The sequence below is a fragment of the Megascapheus bottae genome, chromosome 5, assembly GCF_031878675.1.
Source record: "Megascapheus bottae isolate mThoBot1 chromosome 5, mThoBot2.hap1, whole genome shotgun sequence".
Taxonomy (NCBI): domain Eukaryota; kingdom Metazoa; phylum Chordata; class Mammalia; order Rodentia; family Geomyidae; genus Megascapheus; species Megascapheus bottae.
This window is the reverse complement of record NC_143513.1, coordinates 26,777,338-26,793,708: the sequence shown is the minus strand read 5'-3', so window position 1 is coordinate 26,793,708 and position 16,371 is coordinate 26,777,338. Positions and strand designations below refer to the sequence as shown.

The window sequence follows — 16,371 nt, the reverse complement described above, 5'->3', positions numbered from 1 at the left end:
ATGGGGAAGGTCAACAGATTGATGGGAAAAATATAGTTATTATATTCAGTGGATATACTGTAAAACTAAGAAAATTAAGGAAGGGACTAAGTGTAGAGGGATAGGGAAGAATGATGAAAGGAGTGATAGAGATCCATTGATCAAGATGCATGTATCTGACTTTATTATCTGGTATATTGTATATACTTTTATTTGTTTATTTGAAATAGGAAAGAGAGGGGGAGATATTGCAGGGAGGGAAAAGGGGGCAAAAACCTGAGGAGTGGTATCAATGTGTGAGAAGTAATGCACCTACTGCCTGGTAAATGTAACTGTAACCTCCCTATCCATTACCCTGACCAAAAAAAAAAAAAAGATACATGCACTTATAAAAGAATTTGTTGAATGATAACTTCTTTGTATAGCTAAAAGATAGTAAAATATAATTTTTAAAAGGTTTGCTTAGCTTAGTCAATACAGCCATCTAGTAAGAACAACACACCTGACAGATTTGATGAACTGCCACAAATATTGAAGAACTAGCAAAAAAAAGTAGACTTCCTGGATCAAAATCTTAAAAAGAAAAGAAAGTTCTGACTATGATAAAGGAGCATAAAGCAAGTGTACACCAAAAGAGTCAGTGAATGTATGAAATTTATGGATTCTTTGTAAAACAGCTATCAGGGCAGATGGATTTGTTCCAAGAACAAAGATCCACCACTTTGCCTTAGAGAACTGTGTGTGTCAGTGTGAATTCTGACACCACGTTTCCCTTCTATGCAATCATGCCCTGTCACATATGATGCCTTTGCTGTGCGTTAGTGAGTTCTAGCTGTATACCAGCCTTGTTTTCAGTTTGCTTAATAATGCAGTTACCATGATTGCAGCTTATGTAACTTTAAACATGATCACACTGATAGACTGCCTTACCTAACTGCTATGTTGAACACAAAACAAAGTTAATATAATTGTGGGTCCAGGCACAAGCTGGGATGGGAATAGGAATGAGCCATATATCATGGAAAATTATAGTTTGTGAGTTTAATTCTGTAGTGCTTTTTTCCTCTCTCAAAATGTTTTTCTTCTCGCCTTAAACTCATTTTATCTTCATTATCCCTGTGAAGTAGGTAGGGCAAGAATGAGAGGTATTCAGGGGGTTTAAATTTTATGCCAAAGACTGGTATTTAATACAAATTAGTTTCTAACCTTGGGCACATTGGTTAGTAACTCTTAAGATTCACTTTCCTTAACTGTTAAGTGAAAAGACTGTGCTGCTTACCTCACAGGGTTGTTGTGAGGGTTCAGATGAGAATGTATGTGTAAGATCTGTAAATGGTAAAGCACTAAAAAAAAAAAAAAAAGAAGGAACCTGTGGAACTAAATGATAGTTTCCATTGTATGTATGCAGGGTGACAATTTGATGTGCTAAAATCAACAGTTGTTAACATAAGAGTACTTAACAAAGTGGTATTAGCTGACAAAAGTTGGTGGGAAAATACAAACATTAGAGCAACATTATATAATAGAATTTGTCATAAGCATACTGTAAAAGAAATATTACAAGGAATGTATCTGGTAGTCAGAAATGACAGGCACAGTGTTTGTAAAGCAATAGTGAAAGAGATGAAGGCAGTTATGTCTCAAATCAACTACAGAAAGCAAGAAAATCTTAGTCAGATATTATTCTGACAGGCAAATTATATCCAAAACTATAAATAACACAAACAACTCAATAGCAGAATAATAATTCAAAAATAATCCAGATATTACATTTTGAACATTTCTTTTCATTTTAGGGGACCATGGGTACCATGTGATACTGTGAGTTCTGTTTCATAGTAATTCTGGTCACATCTGCCAAGGAACAATACTTTTTTAATATTATAGATACTGTGTTTTAAACATATTGTTTTAACTAATTGATATGTGTAAATTTAATAGCGTAAAATGTAACCATCATTGTTATCTATTTAAAGCCTTTTTATTCAAAATACAAATTCTTTGTGAGTTAACCAATAATTCTCCATTTTCTGTGACCTTGCCTCCTAATAATTATTCAGCTTTCTTCCTATCAATTTTTCTATTCTAGGTTACTTATGTAAATGAAATTATACCATATTTGTCCTATATATCTAGCTAATTTCAATTTAAGTATTTTCAAGCTTTATCCTATAACAGCATGCATAAAAATGAAGTCCTTTTTAAGATTGAATATGTGTATTAAACATGTTGATCTATTGGATCAATTGAGGCACATTTAGTTGTTTCTATTTTTTGGTCATTGTGAATAGTGCTGCTCTGAGTTATCTTTCTGAGCCCTTTTCACATCCTGGCAACCTATACCTAAGAGTGGAGTTATTGGATCATGTGATAATTCTGTAAGTGCCCAACAGAAAGTGTGTTTTATCTTAATGATACCAAGGCACACCAGTTCTGATTTTTCTGTATCCTCATCAACATGGTTAGTGTTTGTTTTTAATGTCTATGAATGAGAAATAAATGAAACTTAATTATGGCTTAGCTTGTATTGTCATAGTGACTAATGAATGACATCTTGGTTACATTTGTTTATTAGCCATTTGTGTTGTCTTCTACAGAAGATATTTCTATTTGTCTTTTATCCAGTTTTAATATGATAATTTTTTGAGTTTTAGAAGTTCTGTGTGTGTTCTGAATGTTAAATCCCAGTCAAGGTTATGCTGGCTTCTTAGAATGAGTATAGTAGAGAACTTTTACTTTCAATTTTATTGAAGAGTTTCAGGAGTATTGGTGTGAATTCTGCTTTGAAGGCCTTGTAGAATTCAGCTGTGAATCCATCAGGTCCTGAGCTTTTCTGGATGGGAGGTCTCTTACTGCCATTTCTTTTTCACTACTTGAAATGGGTCTGTTTAGTTCGTTTAGATCTTCTTGGTTTCGTGTGAGTATGTCAATAATTGCTAGAAATTTGTCCATTAGAAGATGTGGTATTTATACCACATAAGGGAATTCTATGCTGCCATCAGAAAGAATGACATTTCCCCATTTATAAGGAAATGGAAAGACTTGGAAGTTTTGGCTTCATATCTTCATATATCCCCATATCAGTAGGTCTAGGCTAAGGTATAATTGTCTGGAAAAAAAAAAGGAAAGCAGTAACAAGGAACTCAGCAATAAATGAATACCACTGTTCATGCCAGCATATGGTCAGCCTGCACCATATAGTGAGAATATAAGACCAAGGTCTGTTTTTTTTTTTAAAATGATCAAATCTGAATGGAAAGCAGGGTAGAGAAAATGAACATTTATATACATGAGGATTCAAATAACTGGGATTTTCTAAACAGAATCCAGAGTAGCCAGATGACAACCAGTTTGTTTGCTTGTTTGTTTGTTTTTGGCCAGTCCTGGGCTTGCGCTCAGGGCCTGAGCGCTGTCCTTGGACTTTCTCAAGGCTAGAGCTCTACTACTTGAGCCTCAGCACCAGATCAGGATGACTATGACACAAGAAGTTAGAGAAACCAAATCTCAATAAAAAAGCTTGGGGAAGATGTGTCCTCTCATCTTTGTAGAAATCCTAAGTATGAGGATTGTGGTCAAGGCTGGCCTTTGCAAAAATATCTGAGACCTTACCTGAAAAATTACTAAAAGCAAAACAAAAGCAGAAAGGGGTTAGGGAATAGGGATGTGGCTTAAGAGGTACAAAGCTTAAGAGGCAGAAGCAGGGCCTGCACTTCAAGACTGAAAAAAAAAATCCCCACATAATAGAAGATAATATTTGTAAGTGATACATCTGATTGTGACTTTTTATTGTATTTTATTGTTTGGGTGATGTATAGAGCGGTTACAGTTATATTCATCAGGTATTAGATACATTACTTCTTGAACATTGTTCCCATGTTTTTCTCCCATTCTCCCTTCCTTCCCCACCTCCTCCCAATCATCTTTCCTTCCCTATTTCAAATAAACATATATACAATATACCAGGTACTGCCATCAGAAAGAATGGCATTGCTCCATTTGTAAGGAAATGGAAAGACTTGAAAAAAATCATATTAAGTGAAGTAAGCCAGACCCAAAGGAACATAGGCTCAGTGGTTTCCCTCATTTGTAATAATTAGTACAAACCTAGGACTCTAGCAGAGGATTACAATAGCTCAAAACCTAGATACATAAGGCCATATAGGATAAGGCTAAATGAAAGGATCTCCAGGATATGGGAACAAGAGCTTTATATTATGTGATTGTTGTTCTTAATGTATTGTGTTATTTCTCTTCTCTTTTGTTGCCCTTTGATCAATCCCATATTGTTACAGTATCTGACTTTGTTACCTGGCATATTGTATATACATTTATTTGAAATAGGAAAGGGAAGAGGGGCAAACAAGATGATTGGGAGGAGGTTGGGGGAGAGAAATGGGGACAAAAACATGAGAAGGGGTATCAGTGTGTGAGAAGTGCTGTATCCTCTGTCTGGTGAATATAGCTGTGACCCTTCTATACATTAAAAAAATACACACACACACACACACACACACACACACACACACACACACACACACCAGGTACCAAAGTCAGATACAGTAACAACATGCGATAAGCCATAAGGGGAAAAAAGAGAAAAGAAATAACTTGGAGCCTGGAGTTTGGCCTAGTGGTAGAGTGCTTGCCCTAGCATGCACGAAGACCCAGGTTTGATTCCTCGGTACCACATATGTAGAAAAAAGCCAGAAATGGTGCTGAGGCTCAAGTGGTAAACCTCTAACCTTGAGAAAATCCAAGGACAGTGCTCAGGTCCTGAGCTCAAGCCCACGACAGGCAAAAAAAAAAGAAAGAAAGAAAATAACTTTACATAGTGCATTAAGAACAATCATGAAAATAAACCTCTTGTTTCCCTATCCTGGAGTTCATTTCACTTAGCCTCATCCTATATGGCCATTCATACATATCTTTTGAGCTATTGTGATCCTCTTCTAGGAGGATCCTAGATGTAGACTAATTATTACAAATGAGGGAACTCATGAATCCTGTTTCTTTGGGTCTGGCTTACTTTACTTAATATGATTTTCCACTTGTATAAATGCATGACAATAATTAACCCAATATAGTACCTTCCTTTAAAGAATTATCATTAATGTGCCTTAAGTATCCTCTTCTGCTTCTTATTTACTGTCCAGTACCTTTTGTTTTGTTCAGATTTTATCATCTGCAAATAAATTATTTTAATACATGTTTGAATTCCTGCAATATTGTAAGTTGTGGGGTTTTTATTTATTGTTGTTTTGGGTTTCTTCCCACTTTGTTTTTTGGAGTGTGTGTGTGTGTGTGTGTGTGTGTGTGTGTGTGTGTGTGTTTGTGTGTTCCAGAACTGGGGTTTCAACTCACAGCCAAGGCACTCTCCCTTAGTTGTTTTTGCACAAAGTTGACACTGTACCATTTAAGCCACACTTCCAGTTTGAATTTTTTGCTTGTTAATTGGACCTATGTGTCATAGCCTTTCCTTTCTGGCCTGAAATATAACTGTGATCCTCAGATCTCAGATCTAAGTAGCTAAAACTATAGATATGAACTACTGGCCCATGGCAGATATTTAAGCTTGACTATTTCTCTATTTCTTTGTAAGGGAGATTTTACTTACAAGTATGAGAAACATTTAATATTTAATTAATTGTTAAATTTTACTTTTTACCCTATGAAATAGTGTAATTCAGTTAATAATATAGTTAAATTAATATAGTCATACTTATACTGAAACATATTTAAAAGGTTCCATTTTTTGTTTTACTCAACTTTGGCTGTTAGTAAATCATTATTAAATTTCTTATTTGTGGGATAGGTAAGTGCCTGTCATTTTTTTAGTAAAGCATGATTAATTTGAAATTTTTGATATAGTTAATATAGTTAATTTTTTTTAATTTTAGTGTCAGGGCAGTGTATAGTTAGTCAGGTAGTGGGTGCATTAGTTTTTGAACACTGATACTCCTCATGTTTTTGTCCCCCTTTAAATCCCCCCACCACCTCCCAATCATATACTGAGGCTTGAACTCAGGTTCTCATACTTGGTAGGCTCTGAAACTGAGCATTGCCTTTGACTTTTTTGTAATAGTTACTTTGTGAAAGTATCTGGGCTTTTTGCTTTTGTTTGTGGTTTTTTCCCTCCTCCAGGCTCTCTTCTACTCCCCCCACCTATTTTAAAGTTCATTTCTAACATAGTGTCTAGTGAGTATGTCTGTTGCATTGGTTCATCCCATGTTCCACCATTTCTGTGATTCTCCTTCCCAAATCAGATAAAACTTATATACAAGACAATGGGTACTGAAATCAAAAACAGTGACCACAGTGAATAAACCAGAGGGGAAAAACAAAATAAAGAAAGAACTGCCAACAGTACTTTAAAAAACAAAACTGAAACCAAAATTCTTGTTTCCATATCTTGTAGTTTATTCCCAGTAGCATCATTTTATATGGTCCTACATATATAGCTATTGAGCTATTATAGTGATCATCTGAGAGAACTATCCTAGGAGTATACTAATTATTACAAATGAGGGAAATCATGGAGCCTATGTTTCTTTGGGTCTGGCTTACTAAAAATCATATTAAGTACAGTAAGCTAGACCCAAAGAAATGTAGGCTGTATGCTTTTCCTCATTTGTAATAATTTTGGTGCCTCTTCTTAGATGACCATCTATAGATGATCTTCCCTTTTCAGCTCATTTAAGTTCACTGTCTTTCAGGCACTATCTAAATACAGCCTCAGTGGGGGCCTGGGCTTCAACATAACAATTTGGTGGGAGATACAAACATTAACATCACAAGGTATGTAGATTTCTCTTTGAAATTCTACTTTCAGTTCTTTTAAATAAAAAGCCAAAGTAGAATTGATGTATCATAAATTTATTTTTAACTTTTTGAGGAGTCATCTATCTGTGTTTTACACAGTGCTTCATCATTTTACATTCCCATTAGCCAGCACAAGACTCCCAGATTTCTCAACATCCTTATCAGCAGTTGCTATTTTCCATTAATTTGATTGTCATTCTTAATGTTTGATATGGTCTCCGGTTGCATTTTAGGTTTGCATCTCCCTAATGGTGAACATCAATTATGTATGTATTGGTTATTGGTTTATCTTGAGAAATACTGGTCAAGTTTTTGGTCTGTTTCTTTTGTTGTTGAGTTGTGGCAGTTTTTAAAGCATACACATTGCTATTAACCCTTTATCAGACAATATTTACAAGAATTTTCCCCTGTTACCTTTTCATTACATTACTGTGTTGTTGGATGCAAAAAAAGGTTTTTGTTTGGAATGAATCAATTGTATTTATTGTTGCTGCTCTGCTTTTAATATAACATTAAAGAAATTATTTCAAAGTCAGTATTATGAAGAATTTTTTCTGTATTTTTTCTTAATATTGATTTGTAGGCTTAGTTCTTAGGTTTAGGTCTTTGATTCATTGTGAATTGATTATTATAAATGATGTAAGATAATTATAACTGCATTCAGTTACATGTAAATATTTAGCTTTTACAACATGATATACTGAAAAAGTACTTTCCTAATTGACTATCCTGGAACCCTTACTGAAAAAAATCATTTGATCTAATTTTTTTTTTTGGCCAGTCCTGGGCTTGGGCTCAGGGCCTGAGCACTGTCCTTGGACTTTTTAAAGGCTAGCTCTTGAGCCTCAGCGCCACTTCCGGCTTTTTTCTATACCAAGGAATCGAACCTGGGTCTTCGTGCATGCTAGGCAAGCACTCTACCACTAGGCCAAACTCCTAGCCCCTCATTTGATCGAATACAATGATTTATTACTGGGCTATCAGTTCTGGCCCATTATTCTTCCTTCCTATCTTTATATTAACGCTATGCTGTTTTGGTCATTCTAGCTTTGCATTGTTTTAAAATTTTTTAGGAAGTAGGAATATTTCTGTCCTGTTATCAGGGATGATACAGCTTAATGCTCATAAATTTTATTGAAAATATATGCAGCATAATCTTTAATCTTTTTGTCTTCTTAAAGAATTCAAGCAAGACACAAAGCATAATGAAAATGGTAGAAAATGTTATTAAATAGAAAAATGAGATACACTGAAAGATAGCAGGCTTGAGTGAGGCTTCAGAGGATTGAAGCATTTGTTGCTGGGGATGCATGAGTCATGAATAAGTGTGAGAAGGTCTTCCTTAGTCTGGAACTCTGATTGACAGGTTGATTGACAGGTATTTGTTTCTGCCCCTGTCCAGATTTGTTGGAATATTGTGTAGAATCCCTTTAGATACTGAGTATTCTCACACCAAACACCATAGGGCCAAAAGATTTCTCTGTCGTCATTGTTACTACCCTTTTGTGCATGTACACCAAGTAAGAGAACTTTGCCTGCCAGATGCTTTTGCTCTGGTTTTGGACTTGGTTCCTGCTGGTCTTGCCTAAGGAGGAATTTTTTGTTTTTGTTTTTTGGGGTTTTTTTGGCCAGTCTTGGGGCTTGAACTCAGGGCCTGAGCACTATCATTGGGCTTTTTCAAGGCTAGAACTCTACTACTTGAGCCACAGCATAAATGTATGTGGTACTGAGGAATCTGAGTTCTTCGTGCATGCTAGGCAAACACTCTACCATTAGGCCAAACTCCCAAGGAACTTTATCAGCATTTCTTCAGCACTTTAAGGCACTCTAAGTAGGTCATTTTGGGATTTTTGTCTATTATGTGGATATGAGTCATGTGGGCAGATCAATGAGTAGTAGTCCTAATTTTATTACCTAAGCAAGGACCCTGAACTGTCTTCCTTCCTGCTTCCCTGACTTGTGGCTGACTTAACTAGTTCCCCTGCCCTCATGACATAACTCTCAGCAGTCATCTCACATCTTGGTGTGTGAAGCAGCGATTTGTAATGAAGTAGGGCTGGGGTGTGGATGAGAGGCAGAACACTTGCCAGCATGTGCTGCAAGGCCCTGGGTGTGATCCCCAGATCTGTGATAAAAACATAAAAACAAATGAGCAAGTGTCCTATCCTAAGCTATATCATCCAAAGATTGTCCTTTTCATCCTCATATCCTGTGACTGGGATCACTCAGTAACACCGGTATCTATTACTTTCACCAAGATACCTTTCTTAACTGACCAGATGCTGCCTTGTTTTGGTTCTTAAGTCATTAAAGAATGTTAAAAATTTGCCAAATAATTAAATTAACATTAAGGAGCCAGGTGCTAGTGGCTCACACCTGTAATCCTAGCTACTCAGAAGGCTGAGATCTGATGATGCTGTTTGAAGCCAGCAAGAACAGTGCAGTTAACCACCAGAAAAGCTAAAGTGGAGCTGTGTGGCTCAAGTGAAAGAGTACTAACCACTCAAAAGCTCAAGGACAGCAAACGTATCCTAAATTCCAGCACCCGTACCAGTACAAAACAAAGAAATGAACACACATGCATACACACACAAACATCAGATTGTAAACATACTTTAGGATGCATTTTGCTATTTCTGAAAATTAGGTCATTGAAATTTGATGTTGATTGCCTTGAATATACAGTTAGCTTTGGATAAAGTTGACATTTTACAGTATTACATTTTCAGACCCATGCCTGAGGGATGATTTTCCTTCTATTTGTATTTTTTCTAATTCAGTAACTTTGGGAGGGGTTGGCAAATAAATATTGGCCAACTTGGTTAAATTTATTCCAAAATGCAGTATTTTATATATTATAAATGAATATTTTCATAATATTCCTTTAGAACTGTGTATATATGTATATATAAATGTACACATATATATATACATACATACAAACAGAACTTAGAAATGAAAAATTACATCTCTTCACCAGTAGTTTCTCATTTCTCACTGCCCCGCACCTAAAAACTGACAATTTTTCTGTCTGAGTTTGACCAGTTCCGATACCTCTTCTAAGTAGAATATTTGTATTTTTTGTGATTTTTTTTTGCCTAACATACTTATTTATGCTGTAGCATATGACAAAATTTCCCTTCTTTTTAGGACTGAATACTGTAGCATTTTACATGTGGTCAGTCTTTCATCTTATCAGTGGACATGAGTTGTTTCCATATCTTGACTATTGTAATAATGGTATAGGGAACATAGAAACAGAAGTGTGTAGGTATCTTTCTGAGATCTTGTATTCAGTTCTTTTGAATATAATGCCAGGGGTGTACTATTTTACCTGTTTTACAGATGAGTAAAATAGAACTTAAGAGACTTGATTGCTTTGCCTGGAATCCTTGAGTTAATCCTTAAATATCATTTGAACTTGGTTTTATTTCTGCTTTTGTTTCTATCATGCAGAAATAGCTGTGGCCATGTATATATTATTTGCATTGCCCTTACTTGAGGTACAGTTAAACTGAGCTATGTTAATTTTCTAAATTTTCACATTTAACAAGTAGTTGAAACAGGACTTGAAACTGGAAGATTATTAGAAATAAGATCTAGTCCCTTTCCAGATTTGAGGCTGCCTTTATACATAGAGTATGGTTGTTGTGGGCTGATCCCAACACATTTGATGTACTTCTGGTATTGATCACTTATGCCTTCTGCCATTAAACTCATCAACATGAGATCAGTAAAATTGTTTTAAGTAAAATTATATATGATTTTAACTGCATGAGCAATGTTGATAGTCAGATCCATAGAAACAGAAAGAATGATTCCCTCTGGTCAAAAGTACTGGAGAGTTGTTTAATGGGTTTAGTATTGCAGTTTTGCACGATGAAATGGTTCTGGAGATGGATTATATAGCTGAGTATTCTGAAGAAAACGTTTAAAATGTGGTAAAGTAGTTAATTCTGTTACATATATTTTACCTCAGTAAAAAATTAAGAACCCCTAAAACAAGAATCTTCAGTGACAACTTACCATCCTTGTAAAGTTAACTTAAGTAAAAGTTGGTAATGTTACTTACTAACATATTTTTTTTATTCACAGTTATCTGCAGCCCTGGATCTTACAATCCCCGTGATGGAACTCACTGCCTTCAGTGCAACAGCAGCCTGGTGTATGGAGCAAAAGCCTGTGTATAGCATTAATCTTTTGTTACTAAGTGGTTTATTAAACACAAAAGTCTATTTTGAAATATCAAAGTATAATCAGTATTATGTCAAAATTAAATAATCAGATTTTACCAAAAAATGGTGTCATCATTTTAATCAGACACTATATGAATATCTTGTCATCTTTATCCTTTCATCCTAGGCCCTATATGTCCCTAAAATATCTCCTGTATCATTGCATGTTAATGACAATTTCAAATATATTGAATTAACTTAGCCCAAAAACTTTGTCAGGAGTTCAAAAAAAATAACCAGTTTCACTTTATATATTCACCAGATTTAGGGCACTCTATTCTTTTATAACAATCTCCATTTTACCTTTGATTCAATTTTATAAAGTTTAGTTTTTGTTATTCTATCTTGACGTTTCAAAACTAGTTTCAAGGTTTTAAATATAAATTAGTTTAGCCTTTTTTGTGTGGTATTATGGTTTGAACTCAGGGTTTCAAGTTCTCTCAGCTTGCTCTGCTCAGCAGGTGTTCTGCCACTTGAGCTACATTTTGCTGGTTAACTGGAAATGGCTCTCTTGGACTTTCCTACTAAGGATGGCTTTGGTTTGAAATCTTCCAGGTCAGAGCCTCCTGAATAGTTGGAGTTACAAGTGTGAGCCATTGGTATCCAGTTTTATGTGACTATCTTATACTTTCAATTAATGTCTTAAAATACCTTTATAACGTTTTAGAATAATTATACATTTTCACAAATTAGCAAAGGATTTATTTGCAAAATTAAACACATGGGTAATTAACAAAGTAAGTAGTTTGTCAGTTTTTCCAGTATTGACTGATTTATAATGACTTTTATTTTCTAGAGCATTCCTTGTTTTTCTCTTAATATTTTCTTTATTAAAAGGACATAAACATTTGTAAAGCCAAATATAACAGAAGCTGAACAACATCTTGGAAAGTAATATGATTTACAGTTAGAATTACTTTTTATAAATAGATTGGTTAATAGATAAGTCTCATATTTGTTCATCCTGTGAACAATCATAACTCCAGAATTCTCCTGCAGAATATACAATCAATATAAGTGACCCAGTGCTGTATTTTGTTGTAAGCCCTAATGGGTCTTCTTTTTTTAATCTTCTTTAATCATCAATCATAATAATATAATTTTTTCATTTCTTTTATAAAAGCTTCACATGTGCTTGCTTTCCCTCTGGTAAGGAACCCACTGAACACTGTACTGTTTGGATTAGCCATTGTTATTTCCTTTGTGATTAACACATATCTTTTTAGTGAGACTTGAATCTCCAAGATGAAGAAGGAATTTCCCAAAGCTAACCAAATTTCTTAAGTATATAATATAATATATTCTTTCTTTTTTCTCCTTAACTTTGGCTTCTTTTTTTTTAGACTAACTTAGGATATGTTTTTCTGAGGCATCAGGTCAAAAGTTAGTCAGCCTGAGAAAACAGAGGTAGAAGTATATTGCCATGCTAAGTACAGGAGAACAGAATTTTTCCTGAAGTCACTGGTAATCTGTGCTTAGAGCAGACAAATGATAGAAGGGTGACGAGAGTCAGTTCTTCATTCTTAGCTTGTAAATGTGGACTTTCAAATGAAACTACACACCACCAAAGACAGATAAGGAAAAACTAGGAGTACACCAAAAACACTTAGCAGAACATACTGAAGGGAGATATTTTTTCTTGTTTGCCGTAATGAAATGTTCTTTGTTTTAGCCATAGAGTGGTGGCTCACACCTGTAATCCTAACTACATAAGAGACTAAAATATGTCAGATCTTGGTTCAAAGTCAGCCCGGGCAGAAAGAATCCATGAGATTCCATCTCCATCTCACAAGCAATAAACATGGTTAGAGTCATGGCTCATGTGGTAGAGCATCAGTCATGTCCAAGAAAGCTGGATAAAGAGTATGAGATCCTGAGTTCAAGCCTGAGTGTTTAGTGGGAAAAAAATGTTCCATTTGATCAGTTACCACATTTATTTTGGCTATTGTATATTTGTTCCCACAGTTGCACTAAAGCTGGTTTCATAGCTTCGTTATAGAACATAGTTTGATGCTTAAACTTTTGTAATGAATTACCAAATTATTAACTCTTGAGAGCAAAAATAAAATTAAGACAAAAATTATATCTGTTATAATGACAGATAGTAGAGTATACGATGTTGAATGCAATTGAAAGTGAAGGAAATAGATATGATAATTCTAAATCACGAAGCATTTTAAGTGTTTTTCATTGTTTGCTCCACAGTAGTATTTTAGTTATATAATGTCTAATTTGCTTTTTTAAAATTTTAAGTATTAGCCAGGTGCCAGTGGTTCATACCTATAAAACTAGCTGCTCAGAAGGTTGAGATCTGAAGATCGTGTTGGAAGCCAACATGAGCAGGAAAATTCATGGGACTCTTATCTCCAATAAATTACCAAAAAAGCTGGAAGTGGAGCTCTGTGGCTCAAGTGGTAAAGCATTAGCAATGAGGAAAAGAAGCTCAGGGACAGTGCACAGGCCTTGAGTTCAAGCTCCAGTACCATAAAAACAAAACAGTTTTGACTGACTTCTGAAATTGAAAGGCAAATATGATTCTAATCTATATTGGATTTTATCTCAATTATATAGTATGCATTTATTTGATAATATGTAAAAGTTTGCTCCAGTAATTCCAGTTATTGTAAAATTATCCCATGGAACTAGATGAGAGATCTGGTAAAATATTCTATTCAGTGATATTTAAAATGGAATTGAGACACAGTTGAATAAATGATTCTTCCATATAATGAAATGTTAGTGAGCCAGTAAAATACATTTTGAAATGAAGTGAATTGGGACTATTTATGTTTATTTTATATATAATTATATATTTTTATATATATCATATTAAATTGTTAACTGTATTATTTAGATTTTTAAATGTGCCAAAATGTTTACAAATGTTTCTCCTCTGTAAAAAGATCATGTGTGAGTTTTTGATGCCTTCTGTTCTCCAAATTTTCTTAACTGAAATAAATTACTTTTTAAAATCTTGGTAGCAATAGCATACTTTGAAAAATTAAAGTAGTAGCAGCTAACCAAAGACTTTTATTGCTCATCTCTCCCCTACCAAATCCCTGCTTCCTAGCAGACTCCTTCTCTAGAATAACCAGAAAACTGTAGGTTAGAGGTGTAGCTCAAGTGGCATTGAGTGTCAGCTGAGCAAGCATGAGACTTCTTAGTATATGCTACAGTGCTGATAAAAATAAATAATTTGATAAGTGAAGTGTCCCATTTTTTAAATTGAGGCTAAACTTTATATAAAAGTGCTGTGGTTGTTGACATGAATATCTAGTGTTTATTATATGAAAAGATTTCAACAAAGCCTTTCACATATCCAGATGCTAGTGGCTCATGCCTGTAATCTTAGCCATACAGGTGGCCAGGATCTGGGGACTGCTGTTTGAAGTCACCCTGGACAGGGAAGTCTATGAGACTTCCAATTAAATCACAGAAAAAGCTAGAAGTGTCACTGTGGCTCAAGTTGTGGAGTGCAAAAGGAGCTCAGGGATAGTGCCTAGGCCTGGAGTTCAACCATCAGAACCAGCATAAACAACTTTTCATATAGATTTTCATATTTAATTTTCCTAACCTGGGTTTATGATTACGATTCTCATTTAATTCATGAAAAAATAGTGAAAATGATTTAAGAACTTCCACAAGTTGATTTGCCTACTTTATACAATGTAGGTAGTTGAAGATGGGTGTCAGCTAGGATTGGGTTGGGTTGCATATTACTGAGCCCCACTTCAGTACTGCCTGCTATGACAGCTCAGCAGTGCCTTGAGCCCTTTGGGCTCCACTCCTCCTCCATCCCTAGGGGCCCTCATGTTCTCCTGGTTACAGTGCTTTTAGGCCCAGGTCACTTCATTTACCTTTTATTCAGATGAGGAGTAAGGGAAAAACCATGTATGAGACTTTTATAGAATAGTGTTTCAAGCTTCAGGATTACCTGACACTATAAAGGATGGTGAATACAATCATGATACTGAGTGTACAGATGTTTCCAGCTGTGTATTTTCATATTTAGAAGTTGGAAGACTGACAAATAGGATAGATAGAAAAGGGGAAGCATAATGAAAGGAGTGACTGAGTGAGACACATTGCACAAAATGGGCATGTTAAATTGAAAAATACAATAATGGTTGGAAATAGGTACATTCGTTTTGGTTCTCATTCATAGAGAAGAATGAGAGCTTTTGGACTTGGAGTGGGTGTGAAGAGGGCCACACCCTCCAGTCAGCTTTGATGCACACTTTTTACATTCATAAATCTGCTTCAGACTCTCACCCAGATACTGAATCCAGATGGAATTTCAGAATCATGACAAACAGGTAGATCCAGGTCTCTGTAGTATAGATGATTTGCTTTAACCTACTTAATGTCACATGTATGAGGAGGGGGAAGGGCAAACTCTTACAAAGTAAAAGGAAAGAGAAACATCTCAGTCACCGTCTAGGTAGACAATAGTGTTCTTTGGTACGTTGTTCTAATCTGTATAATTTCTTTAGCCATTATATTCCACCTTTTGAAAACTACTCTGGAGTTACATTCCACTGTTAGAAGTCAAACACTAAGACCATCACTGGTGAGTTAAATTTCTAAGAGGCACTATAGTTACTTCTCAGTTATTGGGAGGTTGTGTTCCAGTAAACTCATAATAGGTTGAAAGTTGAAAAATACCTTTTCTTTACTTTTACCTACATGCTAAAACTAAGATTAGTTGCTAGATGATGGGGAAACCACAGTGATCATCAGTGTCCCTTCTAATGAAGTTCAAGAATAACTGCAGATGTTGACACTTGATGGTTTACTAGGTACAGCAATCTTCAGAAAGGTATCAACTTTTGCCTATCGATTGTTGTTCCTGTTGGGTATATTTCTTTACAGCAAGTATGAGCTTCCTGTACCAGCCATTAACTCTCATGATCCCTCATAATTCATGTCTGTTTTTCACCAGCCATTGACTCTCGTGATCCCTCGTAATTCATGTCTGTTTTTCCTAACATCCATTGCTGATAGTGTTATTACTGACACCAGTAAAAATTGTTAGTTCCTTTGATGTAAACTTGCTTAATGGTCTTTTTATAGCTTCTTCCTTTGACTTAACTACTCTTCCTCTAGTTTTCTTTGTCAGTGGAAAGCTCTTCAGTCTGTTCCAATAAGCTTATAAAAATCCTACTGATCAAGTACTATTTCAACAGATTTTGTGTACAGAGCTTTAGAATATATATATATATATATATATATATTTTTTTTTTTTTTGCCAGTCCTGGGCTTGAGCTCAGGGCCTGAGCTCTGTTCTTGGGCTTTCTCAAGGCTAGAGTTCTACTACTTGAGCCACAGCACTACTTCT

The 16,371-nt window shown here is 35.2% G+C and overlaps 1 protein-coding gene across 1 annotated transcript in view; it reads left to right on the top strand.

Annotated features, from left to right (window-relative positions):
• Positions 1 to 11,069, top strand: part of Zpbp (zona pellucida binding protein) — a gene marked incomplete at its 5' end in the record, with an annotated part of 81,853 nt that extends 70,784 nt beyond the window's left edge. Inside the window, 1 exon segment of the mRNA XM_090332217.1 lies at positions 10,894 to 11,069. Coding sequence (XP_090188343.1) covers positions 10,894 to 10,988 — 95 coding nt within the window.
• Between the last annotated feature and the right edge of the window lie 5,302 nt (positions 11,070 to 16,371).